We start from the raw sequence: 18,304 nt of genomic DNA on the forward strand, positions 1-18,304 counted from the left end.
GAGTGAACGGGTGAAACAGGAACCGGGCGCGGATAAATGGCAACGCTGTATGGAAACTCATTTCCCCTGTAACATCCACGGGACAAGAGGCTGTAATCCTGAAGTGTATTTACTGACATTTATGGCTCCATATGAATGACTGTGCAGGAAAAAAAAAAATGGCTTGACTGAATGTAATATTGTAATTTTTATTATGAATTTTTTCATTTCATCTGAAAAGCAGAACACGTGAAAAATACATTTAATTGCCATTGGATTGACTGAGAAATAACAGTCAACAAGATTGATAAGAAATTTCAGTATACAAATGAAAACAAAAAGATGAACATTGAAATCGGTGTGCATTTACAATAGATGCAGCCAGATAAATGCAGTAGTTAGGAGATTATTTCTCGGAGCCGGGCTGCTCTTTAAATCAAACCACTTTCCTGAGACCGCTCCCAGCTTTCCAAACACCAATCTTGTTATTTTTTTTTCCCTTTAACTTGATTTCTGACAGCCAATTCAATTAGGCTGGATATGTCTGGGTGTAAAAAAGGCAACATGACAAACTGAGAAGATGGATGGCAACCTTTGCTTCACCATTAAAATCACAATTGCATCGCATTGAAGCTCAATCTATTGCCGGATTACCAGCTGCTGCGAAATGAACGCAGCTTGGACTGCAGCGCCAGACAGGGTCATAACTAACCACCTCCTGCAGTTCAGCTCGTTTCTGGAAAGGATTTCCGAGCTACATTTTCTTTTTTTTTTTTTAAGTAGCAAGTGGTCAGAGCCACATGCGGGAAAACCCACAATACGTCAACTAAAATAAAATAAAATAAAATAAAGCTTGAGGCAGATATCTGATATCACCAGGTGTTTCATCTTGTGGAAATAAGGCACGGTGACTCATCGGTCACCTGACCTCAGTGACGGTCTGCGGGTACGTGCCGTCTGGCTGGACTCGAGTCGGGATCGTCGGATGTCGGGGAGGAGTCGACCTGTTTGTAGATGAAGGAGTAGAGGCTGACGTCAGGGCGGCGAGCGGCGCAGCTCCTGATCTCGGAGTTGTAGTACTGCCCCAGGAGATCGTACACTTCCCCTGGGACACGGACAAGGAGATAGCATTGCACAGTTTTTAAAGATGAGATTTTCCTTAAAATAAATATTTTATAATAAAATCATTAGAAATCACAGCATTTTTATTCATTTTTTGTTTTTTTTCCATAAGAAACAATTTCTGTGAACAGGATGGCGGCGCGCCTTACCAACACTGATGCTCCTCTGAGTGAGGAAAGAGTGCATGTCGTACACATCTGTCATGAGCTGGCTGTCACCAAAGGTGAAATAGACTACATCCCGGCCCGCCTCGGCAGCTGCCAGCATCTGAAGCAGAGCTGGAGGAGAAGAAGGTTGTGTTAAAGATTAACAAGGAGAGAGTCACAAATAATGCCTCGGCACAGCAACTGACATCACCTTTTTCAAAATGCCATTAAAACTGTCTGAAAATACAGGCCATTTAGATTCAAGTTGTTTTTTTGTTTTTTTTTAACACATTTTGGGAGCAAAAACAACAAAGATTAATAAATACACTGAGGTCTGAAAAGCCATCCAGTCGTCAGTGTTTCCGTTCAGAGCCAGGCGGCAGCAGTCTCTGTGGCTGCTACTGTAGAAGCTAAGCAATCGGGGGGAATAGGTCTCACCCCCACTGAGAACTCTGGATTAGTTACAAAGGGAGGTTCGGTCTGGCCCTGGAGAGCTGTGAATATTTTAAGAGACTGGAAATATGTCTGCTGATTAATGAACGTTGAGACGCTGCCAAGTTAATGAGCAGAACCGAATCAACATTGTCAGATGAGGGCTAAACTGAATATGTCTACATTTCAGCGGTTCCTCTCCGACGTACCGTTTCAACTGCTTTCCTCAAAAAGATCTGTTTCTTTGGAGGCTTTGAAGGTAAATCCAGGAAGAAAACAGCATCTGGATAGAAGAGTCTCCTCTCTAGACGCATGTCATGAAGCAGACAGTAGGCGATTGTACCTATGGAAGAGTTTACCTTGCTTCATCTATTTGATGAATATGTAAGGATATATATAGTTTGTGAGGAATTTTTCTATGTGTTGGAATGAAGTGGCGCCACTACTATAAATGGTTGGAAAAAATCTGTCCTCAAGCTCCCTGCTCAGTGACAGTGATGCAAGGCACAGACAGAGAGCTGTAACAGATTGATGGAGTCAAGCGGGCGATCAATTTCACTATTAATGAAACATATTAACTTTGTCATTTGATCAATAGGAGGAAGACGACGAATAGGCCTTAAGTAAATGAACGTATTCCTGGAAGACAAATGGATGCCCACACTGATCTGCTACAGCCCTTCAATCTGAAATGTATTCCGTTACATCGAAGGAAAGAGTCCAATTAGACCGGAGCGAATACAGCCTGTCGCTCCTCGCTACAGGAACCTGCTGACGGCAGCGCGGCGTCACAGCTCACCTTTGAGGCGCGTGTCGCCTCCGAAAACGCCACAGCCCCAGTTCCCAGTAGCCACCGCTGCCAGGTTTTCCCTTTCTTCTCCAGGGCGAGCAAAGCCACAGTATGCCTGTAATGGCAACAGAGTGAGGAGAATCAAGATCTGACTTCCAAACTAAAGATTTGAGAGGGCTCTGGACATGGACAGAAGAGAAGGCTATCGCAAAAAAAAAAAAAAAAAAGAATGGGAAGTGTACAGCCCCCCCATTGACCAGTCATAAATTCTTCTGAAAGGGCAGATGAACAATATTCGAAAGAGGATTGATCTTCGTGCTGGTGCATTTTTCACGGCCTTGTCAGAGCTGTCAAACTGCTCCATGCTTCCTGACAGCGACTTGACAACATCAACGTCTTGATCTGCTATAATGAATAGACATGACTATTCTGGGAAGATTACACATGAGGACACACATTAGCTATATATATGTAAAAAAAAAAACATGTAAATGTAATAACTGTGATTAATTGTTATATTGCCAATTATGTTGATAAATTTATTCTGGGTTTAATGGGTAGTGTAATGAAAACAATTACACTTATTCTCTACAAACACAACAATCCATCAGCCGATATTACGTGCAAATGACACATCCATTATTGATATATTTATACCCAGAAATGTAAACATTGCTGCAGCCATAAATAAAACTGAAGTTACACGGCAAAGTGAGTCCGCTTAATACAAAGATAAACAAGAGGGGAAAAAAACAGGTAAAATATGAATAAAGGAATAACCTTATTGAGTTCTCTGTCAAGTCTCAATGGGTGGAACTGTTCAAGAAAGTTCCTGAACTGCAGTGCATCGATGGCCACGATCTCAGTGCATCTCCTCTGCCAGGCATCCCTGAAAACACATCCAGAGAGTCTTCCAGTGGTGCCATCGCTGGCATGTATTCACAATAACATGCTCCTCGTGTTGATGCTCAGCAGAAATGCTGCTTCCTGAATCATGATTGGCGGACAAATTGAAATGTATCCATCATTATGGGGTTAAAGAAAAAAGGTCAGGTGGCAGTGTTCATCTAGAGGGCGGCATGAATATCAGTATCAATTTTCACTGTAATCCATTTAAAACTGATGAGATGTTTCACTAAAAGTCTGCGGGATTCACCCTCCGGAACAATGAATGTCTGCACAAAAGGTCACGGCAATCCATCGATTTGATACTTTAGGTCAAAGTACTGTAACGAGCTGAAAGGCCAGACAAACTAAGTGGCAGTAAAAAAAAAAAAAAAGAATTGATACAAACTGTTTATATGTCATGTATGTAAAGCATCATAAAGCACCGAGATGGAGCGAATACCTTGGAATGGTGTCCTGGTGGGAGTCGATCCATTTATAGGTCTGTGCATAGCCGCTGTATTTACTGTATTGCTGTGTTCCTATTGAAAACAAGGAGATCAATTATACAGCATTTGTTGGCAAACAGCAGGATCTCTTCTTTTGGAGACATGATCTGAAAAGAAGATTTTCTGTTTTATTGATGCAAGTGTGGTTACAGTGTGTGTTGAGCCCTGTCTGGCTCCAGGCAGTGTTGGTCATTAAAGTGGGTGGGGCTTATTTAGGGCTCCTGAGCAGAACCTAAAACACCTGAGCAAACTCACTTTAAATGATCATTTACAAATAAATTAATTTCAAATCGATGAGGAAAACTAAGCAATCATATTACAGTTAATGAAATGAGAAGCAGTGACTGATTGTCAACCCACAGGGGAGGGTTCAAAACCTGCAAAAGGGGACCAGAGGGGCTGGAGGTAACAACACAGTCAAACAAATAAAGCTGCAAATGAACTTCCCTCTCATTAGTGCTCATTAGTAAATGGCTGTCGAGGGCGCTTGCAGAGACGCTTCATGCTGCAGAGTAAATATATCAAGTGATTAGCAGTGGAGCGCTGGTCAGCAGGTACGAGGAAATGTGGTGAGGGGGGAGGGAGTCTCCAGAGCACACACTACAGGATAGACATTAATTTAGCAATCAGATGAATTATGCATTGCAAGATTGATACGACACGGCAACAGAATCATTGATGGGGACGAAGGAAGCTGGTCTGCAGGCCCCCTTGCTACAACAAGGGTTTAAATTAACGCAACCCTTAGTGAGTGCCGCCATCTTGAATGAGGACCTGCTTCACCTCCAGTGCAACAAATGGAATTTTACATATTAATAATCATATCTTACTGAATTTAGTTTCTTACAAACATCAGAAATGTAGGCATTCAGAAAGGATGCTGGGCCATTATCATAGAGCAGTTAATAATTCAGAAAATCGGAGGGAAAAATGAAATAATGGAAAAAAAACACCATGCACACCCTGACAAGCAGCTGTCCTTTACTGAACACATCCTCAACATTACCATGACTGACAAGCAGTATCCTGTTAAGCACATATTCGCCCTGTCAGTGCAAAATATTCTTTTACAAATGTCAATCTATTAAATTAATGTAATAGAAATGCAGGGTTGTTATGATGTGATAACAATTATTGGAAAAATATTAGAAGTGGTATTATAAATAAGACTGTAGAATGCAGACCTAGATCGATTCACAATCTGATAACACTCCTCTCTTCAAACTAGACAGTCCACGCATACACTTAACCTTTACAGATTCTCCAGAAATTTCAAACTCTGATACCCACCATATTTGCATTTGAAAGGTACATTCTCCAGAAACAAAATAAATTCTACTTTTGATTTTCCTGCAACCCATTTGTCATTTAAAAATCATTTCTGGTGGCAAGCCGATCAATCTTGGCCTAGAGATGTCCAAGTATCAGAAATGAATCCTAAATAGTGAACAGGTTGCATGAAGATCGGCAGGTCGGATTCACAATGTCTTGAAGGTTGGTCTATTCAAGTGCAAATGCATCAAAAACCAACTGTTTTGTAACGGTGACGGATGAGATACCGAAAGGTCAGATGTGTGTCTCACTGTCATCTCAAGACAAAACCAAGAATTAGTGTCAAGCTGTGCTGCAGGAGAAATTAGATTATATTTGTATGGATGGAAGTTAGCGCTTTTTACAAAAAGCAAACAACAGAAATATTCAAAAATTATCAATGAGTCGCATAACTGTTGCCACGAAAAACTAAATCTTTGCCATTGTCTCTGATTGGCAACACGGATGTCCTGTATTTCCTGTTCAGTTCAACCATAAGTGAATCATATGATTTCTCCTTGGTGCTATTTATACGTTTGACCGCCGAATGGCAGCCCCCATATCTAGCAATCAGGGGGAATTCAATTAGGCCTGGGCACTTTTGCAAATTTCTGTGCAGAGGTACTAACCATTAGCTTCTTCTACTGTATGCCAGGATGTATCACAGGGGAATATGATTTACCGCAGGACCACAATGCAGCTAACGCTCGGACTTCTAGAACGAGGGGACAAAATATACGGGCAGAGTTTAATAAAGATGATGGAATGGAAGAGTCCATTAGTGGAGAAGGTCCTGGGCAGGTCTTCCAGCTATAATTAATTCTGGGCCAAGGTAATTCAGTTAAGTGGTGTAAGAGGAGGCGTGGGAGAGAGAGCGCCAGAGAGAAGTCTGAAGGTGACTCTGCCAAAAGCAAGGAGCTCTTTCGCTGCGGTACGACTAAGAGGGTGGAGTCTCTGGTGCTGCAACTCCTGCGATCGTCCAACCTGTGTGCTGAAAGCAGCACGTCAGCTGTTTCTGGATGACGACTCTTAAAAGATATTCGTATCATCATGGACTTCGATTGATACAAAAAAAGGGTTTGATCCACAGATCATGACATATTTGTGACGTTTTTATGTAATAAAATTAAAAAAGTGAAAACGCTTGAAAACTATGATATGCATAACGATAACACACACGGAATAATCTAATTATAACGCTTTATTGGCAACTCTTAATTGATCAATAAAGCATGGGCTGATTCAGCAGATATTTCAAACTGTTCCTACTTATTTTCTACTAATCTCAACTACGAGGATATTTTAATTTCAACAAGCTATCACAATATTACACTGCCTGTCACAGCCCTTCATTCAACACGACCAATCTGCTACATCTGTCTATACAAACAGTACAAGATGAAAAAAGAAGGAAAACACACACAGAGCCATCAGCCTCCTGCTGGGATTTCTGAAGTCTGACGCAGGCTACTGGGTCGACTGGCCTATCTTCAGCTTATTTGTTACAGACAATCAATTCTGAGGAAGAGTCAGACTCAAAAAAAGACCCCAGAGAGCAATCAGGACAGCCGAGTCTCCAGTCTCGACTCTTTGCAGCCAATCAAGACAAAACGCGACAAGGACAAATACAAAAAAACAAGACAATTCACACTGTGAAACGATAAATCGATGGTCAGATAAGAGAGAGTGAACACAGGTCATGGATCTCACTTGAATTGGATCTCAAAAGGTTATTCATAACTAATTATTAACTACTACGTGTGTTTTTGTGGAATTTAATGATTGAGAAAACTCAGTTTATCACTGACCTGTGACAATCAGACATTCATCGTGACCCAGAGCTTCAGTGAAGAGACGAGAAACAATCAGCTCTGGGTTGATGAGAAAGCGGATTTCCTCTTGAACGAGACCAGAACTGGTGACGCCTCCTCCGACGAACCGATTGGCGAAGTCGACCTGCAGATCGAGACCAAAGGTGGATGAAAAGAAAGAAAGAAAGAAAGAAAGAAAGAAAGAAAGAATGAAATCATACTTTATTAATCACCTTGGGGGGATTGTGTCTCTGCATTTAACCTGTTCTATTCATAGTTAACCTTAACTACACATACTACCAGGCGTGGGCTGGTAGTATGTTACGCTAGTGTGGAACCCACGGAGCAGTCGGGGGTCAGGAGCCTTGCTTGGAAACCCACAGCGACAACACTTCGGCTGCGGGATTTGACCCTGCGAAACTCTGAATACAAGCTTGCTTCTCTGAGCTCGAGGCTACCACTTACCTCCTGAAGAAGAAAAATGTAGAACGTACAGATTTATGTCATAGTCTTAGGAAAAACAGGTGGTGAAACATGAAGCTTCCACACACTGGAACAGGAGGAAAACACCTCGCAAAATGGTCTCTGCCCTTTTTTTATTCTGTTTATGACAGAATCCCTGACAGGCTGACTGGGAAGGTGGCCAGAGGTGTTCGCATTAATCAGACATCTGTCCCCTACGCCAAAATCAGCTCCCCCCTGGAGCGACACTTAAGTGTGCTGCTGCCAACATCAAATCAGGAGAGCAGTCCTGCAGTTCAACGTAAACATCTTCCTCCAGTCAAAACAGATTTGCCTTTTTTTAATGTGAGTTTTTAGATATTTATTTTCACTTATGCAAACATGACAATTGTTTCAGTCATATGGAACATATAATCTTACGATTTTGATCTGATAGTTGCTCATTGGCCTGAAGGCTGTCCCGCCCAAACCCCTCACAACCCTCCAAGGGGTGCGCAGCAGTCTGAAAGCAGATCTCCCCAAACTGGTCACTCAACTCTGGGACAGCGAGCCGGCCTCTGAAGTCGGCTTTGACAAGCTGTCAGCTCCTCGGCACAACACCCCCACCACCACCCCCGCCCGAGCAGAGCATCCATCAATCGGAGCTGCGGCGTGCCCCGGAGCTGGTCATGTGTGCATTTCAACTGTCAGTTTGTGGCAACCGGAGGCAAACAAAAGGTGAAAGCCGGAGCGTGCACGGGAAGCGTGGGCGTCACGGAGAGCAGAGGGGGCTCAGAGGCCTTGACCCCAGTCCCAGCACACACTCCCTCAAAGGCCTTTTCAACAGGAGTAAGCATTCTGCGTGGAAACTCGGTGACTGATTTCAACAAAGGGGGAAAAGCATGCCCAAGCGTTAGAAGAAACATCTCTTCTACCAAGTGTGCCACGATCAGGCTTTCTTCTTTTCCTGAGAAAAAGCCCATCCCATCCCCCAGCAGGCTTTCTGTTGCTCAGAAAGGCCTGGGGGCCACTGTCCTATTTGAAGACGATTATTTATGCGAAAGTCAGTAAAATGATTTCATGTTTAGAAAAACTGCTTCTCAATAACATACCTGAAGCATCCCATAACCATTTTCCTCAATGGTCCCTTCACAGGTAATGTGCAGCCTTGTGAGCAGCGTCTGTGAACTGAAACATAAGATTATAGAAAATAAAGTTTCTCTATGATTTCATAGAATGCTAAACCATCTGGTAAAAAAAATACTATACTATTTTTTAAATCATAAATCATTACAACTCCAAAATACTCAACCTTTCCCAGTCTGGTGGTTGTTCCAGTTTCTTTCGGGTAAATGTTACAAGTCCAGTCGGCACTAAAAAAACAGAAATTGCAGATGTCAAAAGTGTGTTATACAATTTTCATCAGATTTTTTTTTTAATTCCTAATACAACCACAAAAAGGGAACACTCACTTTGCTCCGTGACACTATTAAAATAACACATCAGTGTTTTCAACTTCTCAATCTTCCTTGAAGACGAACCCTCGAACAGTCTGAAGGGAAAAAGACATTAATGAGATGCTTTAATGTCATGTAACAGATATAAAATCAGCATATTTTAGATTATCAATCAGCATGTCGTACACTAAATATCCCAGCCCTAGCCAGGACCAGGAAAAACTGCTCCCCATGTAAGCGGCGCTGCAGAGACACATAACCTCCACTTTAGCCATGTGAGTTCAGTCATGCCTTAACTTTTTATATGAATTAGTTCATCCCTCACTCAGCTTCCTTTTCAGTCAGCAGCCGATTATGCCGGAGCTCCTTCACTGTTGCGACAACGGACTTGCCCGAGGCCCGCCGCCACAGCGCTCGCTCATGAAGCCACTTCGCGGCACTCGCACAAAAAAGGAAGAGAGAAGGAAACAAGGCTTCCTCTTTGGGGATACATTAAGAAGCCCGGTGTCCCTTTTAAAGAAACAAGAGTCCTCAGGAGGCAAAAGATCATTCCCCCTGGAACATAACACACACTCTGACACACAAAGCTGCTCGCAGCAGCGAGGTGCAGTGAACGGGCTTGAATGCACTTTAAGCATTAAGTCCAGCATCTCTCTCCCTCTCCCTCTCCCTCTCTCGCTCGCTCTCTCAAGCTAACTCTTTAAAAAGCTCGACGGGCCACCTCACATGCAAGAACACAAAGAGAGGAATTTTGCAAAGGATAAAAAAAAAAAAATAACGACAAAAGCTTGATGCACTAAGAGCCCTTCGGGGTCCGAGAAAGCCATTTATCTGAGTCCAGCATTCATTTTGCTTTTTTTCCCCCTGTACGGCCCCTGGAAGCAATCAAGCCCCGTGAGGGCCTCGGGGAAAATGTCCGACATAAGCTGGCCACCAGTGAGAGCCGCCTCTTGGTACCAAATCACACCGTGATCTTTGGGGAAATGAGACTTAATACCAATTATATAACATCAACATACCTGCTGCAGATGAGTAGAAACCTGTGATGTAACTCAGTGTTTATACCAACACAACAAAACCTTTATTTAAAACATGAAAATTAACCTGCTGACTTGATGCAACAATTCATTATTGTAATAAAACAAGAAAAGCTTGCTGACTGGGGAGGTCACGAAACAAACAACACAAAAATGCAACCTCAGTGTCAGCAAACGTTTTACACCAAGATTTAAAAAAATGAGCAAACTTGCAAAAAAACTAAAAAATGAACAGGAAGTGTTTAAAATGACTTGTATATGTAAAACAAACAAAAAAAAAAAAACGTTTAGATAGAAAGATGATGACGCTCCCACTTGTTTCCATTCATAAACAAACCTCTATGCGGATGAAATTCTGATGCGACGGCGTTCTCCTACCGCTTTCTGTGATGCAACCACTGGCCCAGCAGCCATCTGAGTCAATGTTAATCTAATTTCCCTTTCCATTTAGGTAATTACAGTGTGATGCCAACAGAGATGGGGGACATGACTGAGCAGCGATCTGCAGGCTGATTTTACGTTACACCACCAGGACGAAATTCTGACTGCTCCACTATTTAGAGGTTGAATGTCTTTACAAACGGTTAGATTGAGAGAGAGAGAATGCAATGCTTCAGAAATCAATAAACAAATGTACAATATACAAAAAAACAAAAAACAAAAAACATGGGAATAGCCGAGGTGGGAGCAATGATCAACAGAGCCAGAAAACGAAATGATCAATATATTAATCAAATCAAAACTTCCACGTGAACCTTTTCTTCATCTACTCTGCTGTTGTCTGCACAGTTCTTGTAATTCGTTTAACATTTTGTCAGAAATCCCCTTAAAATTTAATACTACCAGTCTCCTGTTGTATTTAAAATACAGAAAAATGTTGTTCAGTCAGTATTTTTCTTTCTTCATTTAAATCTTTTCTCTGCTTGGACACAATATTCTATGGTTTGTAACTCATTGAACAATACTGCAATGATTCAATTAAAAAAAAAAAACTGAAGGAGCTGCTTGTGGAAGGCAGAGTGGGTTTAAGACAACACATTCACTGTGTAAATGCTGAATGTTTAAATTTGCAGCAGGAGGATGAAACAACAAGAAAAGCACATACAGTAGTGCCCCCTCATGGAAATGAAGTTAGTTGTCACAGCAGCATAACTCGCAGCCGGACGATGTAACTTCAAACATTAAAAGTCAATCATCAGGACTTCACCTGAAAAAGTTGATGTCTGGGTAATTGCTGTACTCAGACCTTCTGGAGTTACGTCTGGGGAAGGTACAGAAGAAGGCGTTGGCGAGCAGACATGCCACCTGCTCCTGAGACATGGTGATGGAGTGGTTCATGCCCCTCTTGAGGAGGGGTATTGGCTAGAGGAGGAACAGAAGTACAAACTGAGGAAGGTCAAAATAATTAGTTTGTTCAATTTACCAAACAAGACATTGAAGTGTGTCACGTCAGTGCAATGAATTGGCCCTTGTCTTTGCTTCTTGAATCAGTCATTACAATTATAATCAAAATCCATTAATACAAGTGCTTCAGAGGCATGCACCCAGTAAAGGTTATATATATAAAAGCATCTGAATCTACATCTGCAGAGAGCTCGCTACATTATGACTGCAAAAAAGGCACATTTCGTGGTCTGCTATACTCTAATACAAATATTCGACTTTTAAAAAACTATCTATTTTGAATACAAAACAAAAACCCACTGAAATGTCATAAGAAGTTATTAAGGATTAAAAAAAATGCAATAAGCAACAAACTTCTATTATCACACAGAGATTAGATTATATTCAAATCGCATAAAGAAAGCTCTATCCCGATTCTGTTTGGCTTTTATTCTGCTGTACTGTGAATGTTAACTAAATCTAATTAGAAATAATCTCACGAAAGATATCCCAGCAGCTTGGCCAAACGAAGAGACATTTTTTGGCCGCCGCACACACATTGCACTTCATCATCCACATGCTAAACAACCAGATGACCACAGGGGTTGTAAAGCATCTGGCAAATTACCACCGATCGCGGCGTGCCTTGACCTCGCCATTTCTACGACCGCTTCACGCGTTTATTGGTCACGTCTTGACCTTTGGGGTCAAGCTGCTGCAGTGATCTACTGTGTCACAGGCCAGTGAGTCACTTTCCTTTTGGTTCGTGATGGGTGTTACCTTGGTGCAGAGCTCAGATGCTCTCAGTGCTAATTGCACCATGTCTGGCAGCAGGGAGTCAAACAGATGTTCGGCAGCATCAGGCTCCAGGACCTTGGAGAGAGCGAGAGATCTGTTTATGTTTGTTGTTTTGCCACAAAACCCGGCTGTGACATTATTAGCTGCTTGCGTTGATTAGTGTGAGAGAGAACTCTCATACACATCAAAATGTGAAGACTTTATGTACAACTTCATAAATCAATAAAAAAAAAAGTAATAAAATGTCTGGAAAGCTGGTCATAAATGGAATATCAGATTTAATATCATGAAGAAAAACACTATTTTTATATTGTTCTGTGAACTATATGTCATCACAGTGTTAAATACATAAAGCTTTAGTTCCACAATTGATTTAATATATAATAAAACCAGCCAATTCATGACTCTGCAACTCTCATGAATACCACAGACAACTGCGATTACATATTACCATTATTTAAACCCATTCTGGCTACAAATCTCACAATGATCCATAACGGGGCAATTTCATCAACGCTACGCGGCGATGCCAACGAATTAAACAGTCTTCCTGGCAAAGATTCAAATGGCCGAATGTTTGAGAAGGAGAGGACGGTGTGTTCCCAGGACAAGGAGCCTCGACTGGTGATTTAACCGGGGACATTTATATTATGGCAAAGGAAGCCTGACTAAACACTGTCATAAGTAATGACCTGGCTGACATCATAAACTGCTCCTACGGGCCTAATAAATGAAGGCGGCTGACAGGGAGAGACAGCAGATATAGCTGAGGTAGTATAAGCCAAGCTCTTTAAATCAGCAGGAGACAGTGCATCAAATCAGCTCAACTAACTCTCTGTATGACTCGGTGCAGCTCTGTACATCACCGCAAACTGACACAGCAATCAAATAAGACAAGGGGGGAGTGTGTGGCGAAAGACCAGAGCTCCCATACAGACTCAGCACAGCCTCTCACATCTCTCTCCCAATTCTTCTCAGGTTTTAGCGATAAAGTAATCTGTGTGACCGGATCTGCTGAAGGGTGACCAGGTGAAAAAAAAAAACAAACAAACAAAAAAACCCAAGTGTTTAGAAGTGTGAAAACAGGACCAAGAGGACTGTTGAGAGAGAAATGAACAAATCCGATGCTGTCTGTCAAAGGCTGTTCGGTTATTCATGAGGTATCCATGCTGACATGAATATTCAATGAAGACGCTGGGGCCGTCACTCCATGCCATTCATGTCCACTTTCCCCTGACACTCAAAATCAGACTGGTACAATCTGGCAGAGGATTAACAAAGTTTAGTTTTAAATTGGAAACTGAAAATCTGTTAAAAAAAAAAAAAAAAAAAAAAAAAAAGAGAGGTTGCTCTGAAATCTTATTTTCATTATTTTATCAGACACTTCATTCTTGTGGGCATGGGCTTGATTTTGTCAAGAAACATTTCACATAAACGTGTGTGGTTTAGACAGTGACATACCCCTGGTGAATTCTGAAAGGCTCAGACACAAAGTGTGTGCATTAAAGTGGTTTATGTCTGCAGTAGCTCAGTGAAAGTTCAGTTCATATATTTTTACAATTAGACCACATACAGTCAATCATTTCTATTCAATAATGATCAAGAACATTTAAGCTAAATGCCTGATATAATTATCCATGTAATTCTTTACCTCAGCACAGATACAGCATCATTGATATTTGAAATGTTCTCAGTATCACAGCTGTGTGGGAGTAACGGAGTCTTTTTAGACACAAATAAACAAAGACCATATGAAAAATCTCCAATAAAAACAATCACTAGAATTCTCGATGTGTTGGATTGAAAGCACTCCCAGAAATGTAATGCATGCCTTCTTTCATTTCTGACATGTTACTAAACATGACCTTTTGGCAAAGGATTAAATTATTTACTCCCACTTTGCCTGTGAAGGGCTGCAACACTCCCCACTGTCGCAAAATCCATTAGTGTTCTTCTGCAAAATGACAGGAACACATTCAGCATCTTGACATTCATGACAAAAGCATTACAAGTACAGTTTCATGTGAAATGTGAGATAATATTGAAACATGTAGCTGTGGTGGTGCAACACATTTCAAGATGCATGAGTGCTTTCAGTTCAGAAGGAAAATAAAGCCTATTACTTGTCTGGCTCAGTATTTCCTATATCAAGAACTCCTGTCACAACACAGCCACCTCTCTCGATGGAATATTCCCATCTCCTTCAAGCGCCAGACAGTCGTACAGCCCTCCCTGATTCTTGATACAGGATGACGCAGAGCACATTAAGACAACGGATGATGAATGGCCTCCAAACAAGGCCCAGAGAAGATGCCAAATTCTGAGAAACAACCACTAAACCAGCAGTGCTCTGCTGGCCAGACAATGCAAGTCATGGTTTTTTTTTATTTTTTTATTTTTTTACTTAACATGTCAATAAAATTACTTATCTGGCAATAGAAAAAAAAAAGTATGACACACATGAATGAGTCAAATGTGATTTTTTTTCCCCCCCTCCACAAGACTGGAACCACACCTTGCCTTTGACTTACTGAATGTTTTATTTGTGTGCTGGCAAAAACTCAGAACTGGACACTTTGATTTGACAAAAAAAAAAAAACCTCAGTTACTTTGAATAACTCTATACAAACATTTCTTTAGCCGCAGATTTGGGACATTTTACTTACATAAGGGCTGGAGCTAAACATTTTACATAACAAGTTTGTGATCATGCTTGTGTGAATGTAGGGCATCTACATTATATGACCACACTAGATGAATATGTAACTGAGGTTCTCCTTGAAGAGATAAGATAATGGAAAATTACAAAATAGCATGGACTACTTTCCGCAAATGAAGTTATAAATTCACCAGACCTTGCCCCTGATACCGAATCATAAAGATATTCAGCATGTTCTAAGTAAATAAAATCAAAATACCTTCTGTTCATAAATACAATGTTACGCTCAGATGCTCCACCAGCCAAAGACTTACTTTTTAGGAATAATTTCAATATGCATGTTGACCAATGTTCATGGGTCAGCACACCTGCTGGAAACTGATTGTTGTAAACAACAGATGACACATTTACAGATGACAAATGTACAATGTTTGGAAACACCAAGATCCATAAAATGTGTAATCAGTATCTGTAGCAAATGAAAAAAATATATTTACCTTCACACAGTACAAATGCAGAGCTGTGAAGTCCCATTTCTTGGCGTGTGACGCATTGTATTTTAATATGGCATTCTGTGAGAGACAAACAAACAAACAGGTAAACAAATTAGGAGTCAGTTTTGTTTTTAATTATTATTTTAAGTAACATTTTCAATGTAAGACAAACCATTTTGACTGCATTTGTTCCTGTTTATGGGTCAATGACGCCATCTCATGGCATGATGTTGAAACAACAACTACAGTGCTGGGAATTGGGAAATGCCTCAATTTAAACTTTTATTTTGGATATTGTTACCCATTTTTTGATGTTTAGCATTGAATCTTTAACACAAACCTTTATCTTGGAATGGTATTGTCATCTAAAAAGCATCATTCAGCCAGAATAATTTGGTCAGTAATGAACAAAAATATGACACCTGCCTTCAAGTCAAGTGGATTAGTAAATTCCTTGCTTAAAGTTTCCTTGATCAGTTCCCATCGGCTCTTGTTCTGCAGTTCTTCTGTTTCCTTAAAAAAAAAAAATCTTGCATTGTTTAATAGTTCCTTCACAAGTTGTGTAAAGGGTTCATGAAAGCAAGCAACAATGGCAGTCTTGTGACCCAAACTCAATGACGATTGAACAGGCTGTAAGATTATAACATTTGTTGTACTAGTAATATTCTACAAGTCTAGAAACATTTGAATCCTCACCTCATCTACAACAGGAAACAAGTTTCTGCTGGAACAAGGCATCTTTACATGGGCATCGTCCCAAGTATCTCTAAACTCAGTGGGATGTGGAACAGGAACTTTACCACTACGAAGAAGGTCGGTCTGTCAGTAGGAAAGAAAAAAATGACATTAGCACATAAAAAACTAGTGTGCAAGACTTGAAGAAATTTAATCTGTTTAAGATTGTAGATTACAGCAGAAATTTGCAAAAAATTTTGCCAAAATCCTTGATGCCCATCATTAAAAAGAAAGAACAGTACTAACCCTAATCATCACTGTGTCCCGGTTACGAGCATTCTTCAGTGGAGGAAGTGGTCCACCACATTTTGGCATTCTCTTTAGTTCACTGATTGGTGTCCCCAACCATGTAACATCGGCAGAGCTTGTTGGATCCTCTGGATCTTGTTTCCCTGGATCTTTAACGGACTGACGTGATCTGACTTGTGATCCTGGCGCTGACGTCGTTGCGAAGAAGTGTGTTATTTTGGTTCTCTGTTTGACTGAGTCAGCTGAACTTGCTGAGGGGGTTTCAGATTTAAGCTTTTCGAATCCCTCATCACTGCGAGATTGCGTTTGCAAATTTTCAATGCTTCCAGAATCTTGAGAGTCTGGTGATGAAGATATTTCTTGAACCAAGTCTTGTGGTGTCAAGGGTTGGGTATCTTCATCGGTGTCAGAGACAGAAAGATTATCGATAATTTGGCAGTCTGGAGACTGAGTTGAAGTACTTGGAAAGGCATCGTCATCAGGCATTTCAACATATTGTTGAGTTTGCTGCACTTCAGCAGTTTTGGGGCATTTTGATGGTTTAACCAACCATCGATCCAGAGTTGAAGTGCTGATCTTCAGTTGCTGTTTCCTTCCACTTCTTTGAAGTAAACCACCTTCACCAGTCTTCGATTTCTCTACTTTGGCCTCTGGTTTAACATATTGTCCTGCTTGTTTTACACCGTCTTTGCTCTGAAATGGCCCTGAAGAGGTAAACAACTGTTTTAAAAAGGTGAGAAACTAAAACGAAGCCAAAAATAATTATTATCACATGTGGTAAGAGATTTTTTTTATACAGTCAAATTACAATACCATGGTGAGATGATGAAGGTGAAGTTGGAGAATTTATTTCGACCTTCAGTCTTTTTGCTAAAGGTTCAAGATCTGCCATTGCTGTCATTCTACAAAACACAGAGATCCATTAGGTAAATGTGTAAACAAAATCAGTAGTTGAAAAAAAGGTTTGTTTACTCACAATGTAACTTGAACAGACACCAAAAATGAAGTGTTGACTGGCTTGATCCGGACTTGATTTGGCAGTCCTTTCTTCAGCAAATGAACAACTCTTGATCTGCAGTATGAAGCCATGTACGACTCATTCTGTTTCCAAAAGGCTCATTACAGCGATGTATTTGGGAAACGAGTCACCTGTACTTGGTGGTGCTTGAAGCGACATTAAACTAAGCGATTTACAAGTATTCAAAACACTCGTCTTTCTTTGATACTGCTGTTTTTCTTTGTCATTACCGCTGTCAAAGACTAAATAACGGTAATTTACCGAAACTATCTTATGTGCTAACTACATGGGTACTATACCTGGTAATTCAAGCACTTCATTAAAAGGAACTTCAAACGTAATATATAAACATTACAGAGAAATACTTTATACTGTAAATGCTAAAGCTAATCATTAGCACTCTCACCGGAGTCAAAACATCAAACACTTCCTGATATTTGATGACGTCAGTAGCAATGAAATACCGCGAGACTTCCTAAAAATGATAAATGATTGCTGAACATAAATAAAAATCATTATTATTATTATTATTATTATTATTATTATTATTATTATTATTATTATTATTATATATTTAATCTGGTAACAAATTGGAAAAGTATATTAAGATATTAAGCAAAAGTACAAAAGTCACTTTGTAAAGCGTTCAAATTAAAGCCAAGAAATAAGAAATACATTCAATGACAGATTAAAAGTGAGTAAATAAGAGTAATAAAACAAAACAAAAACATTTTTATATTGATTTTAAAAAAGAGCTTAACTCCCCTTCCACCCAGAGTTTGGTAAATTTGGAGAGATTTCCATCTAATCCAGCTCAGCACCTAACTGCTGCCCAACAGACCATCAAACAGTTTTCATCCTTGGGCCATCAGATCATTCAATAACAGTTTATTTGGGCATTATAATATATCCATGTCATGCAACCCTGCTTTAACAAGCATTAACAGTGTTTTAAAATCACTTTAGTTGAGCAGAATTCAAGCCTGTCTGAATGAAATGTATGATTAATCTTTAAAGTACCGCCCCTTTCCATTATCTCCGGGTCGTC

At 40.4% G+C, this 18,304-nt stretch overlaps 1 protein-coding gene across 1 annotated transcript; it reads right to left on the reverse strand.

Annotated features, from left to right (window-relative positions):
• Nucleotides 1-666: 666 nt before the first annotated feature.
• LOC115393423 (poly(ADP-ribose) glycohydrolase) lies at nucleotides 667-17,668 on the reverse strand. Its single transcript, XM_030098408.1, has 17 exons — nucleotides 17,215-17,668; nucleotides 17,052-17,140; nucleotides 16,236-16,942; nucleotides 15,951-16,073; nucleotides 15,681-15,767; nucleotides 15,258-15,332; nucleotides 12,084-12,176; nucleotides 11,128-11,282; nucleotides 8,899-8,978; nucleotides 8,739-8,799; nucleotides 8,539-8,614; nucleotides 6,983-7,130; nucleotides 3,818-3,896; nucleotides 3,250-3,358; nucleotides 2,479-2,584; nucleotides 1,251-1,379; nucleotides 667-1,084 (listed from the first exon to the last, which is right to left on the reverse strand). The coding sequence occupies exons 1-17, from the start codon at nucleotides 17,325-17,327 to the stop codon at nucleotides 909-911; spliced, it is 2,406 nt and encodes an 801-aa protein (XP_029954268.1). The 5' UTR covers nucleotides 17,328-17,668; the 3' UTR covers nucleotides 667-908.
• Between the last annotated feature and the right edge of the window lie 636 nt (nucleotides 17,669-18,304).

This window comes from Salarias fasciatus, chromosome 8 (assembly GCF_902148845.1).
Source record: "Salarias fasciatus chromosome 8, fSalaFa1.1, whole genome shotgun sequence".
NCBI classification, from domain to species: domain Eukaryota; kingdom Metazoa; phylum Chordata; class Actinopteri; order Blenniiformes; family Blenniidae; genus Salarias; species Salarias fasciatus.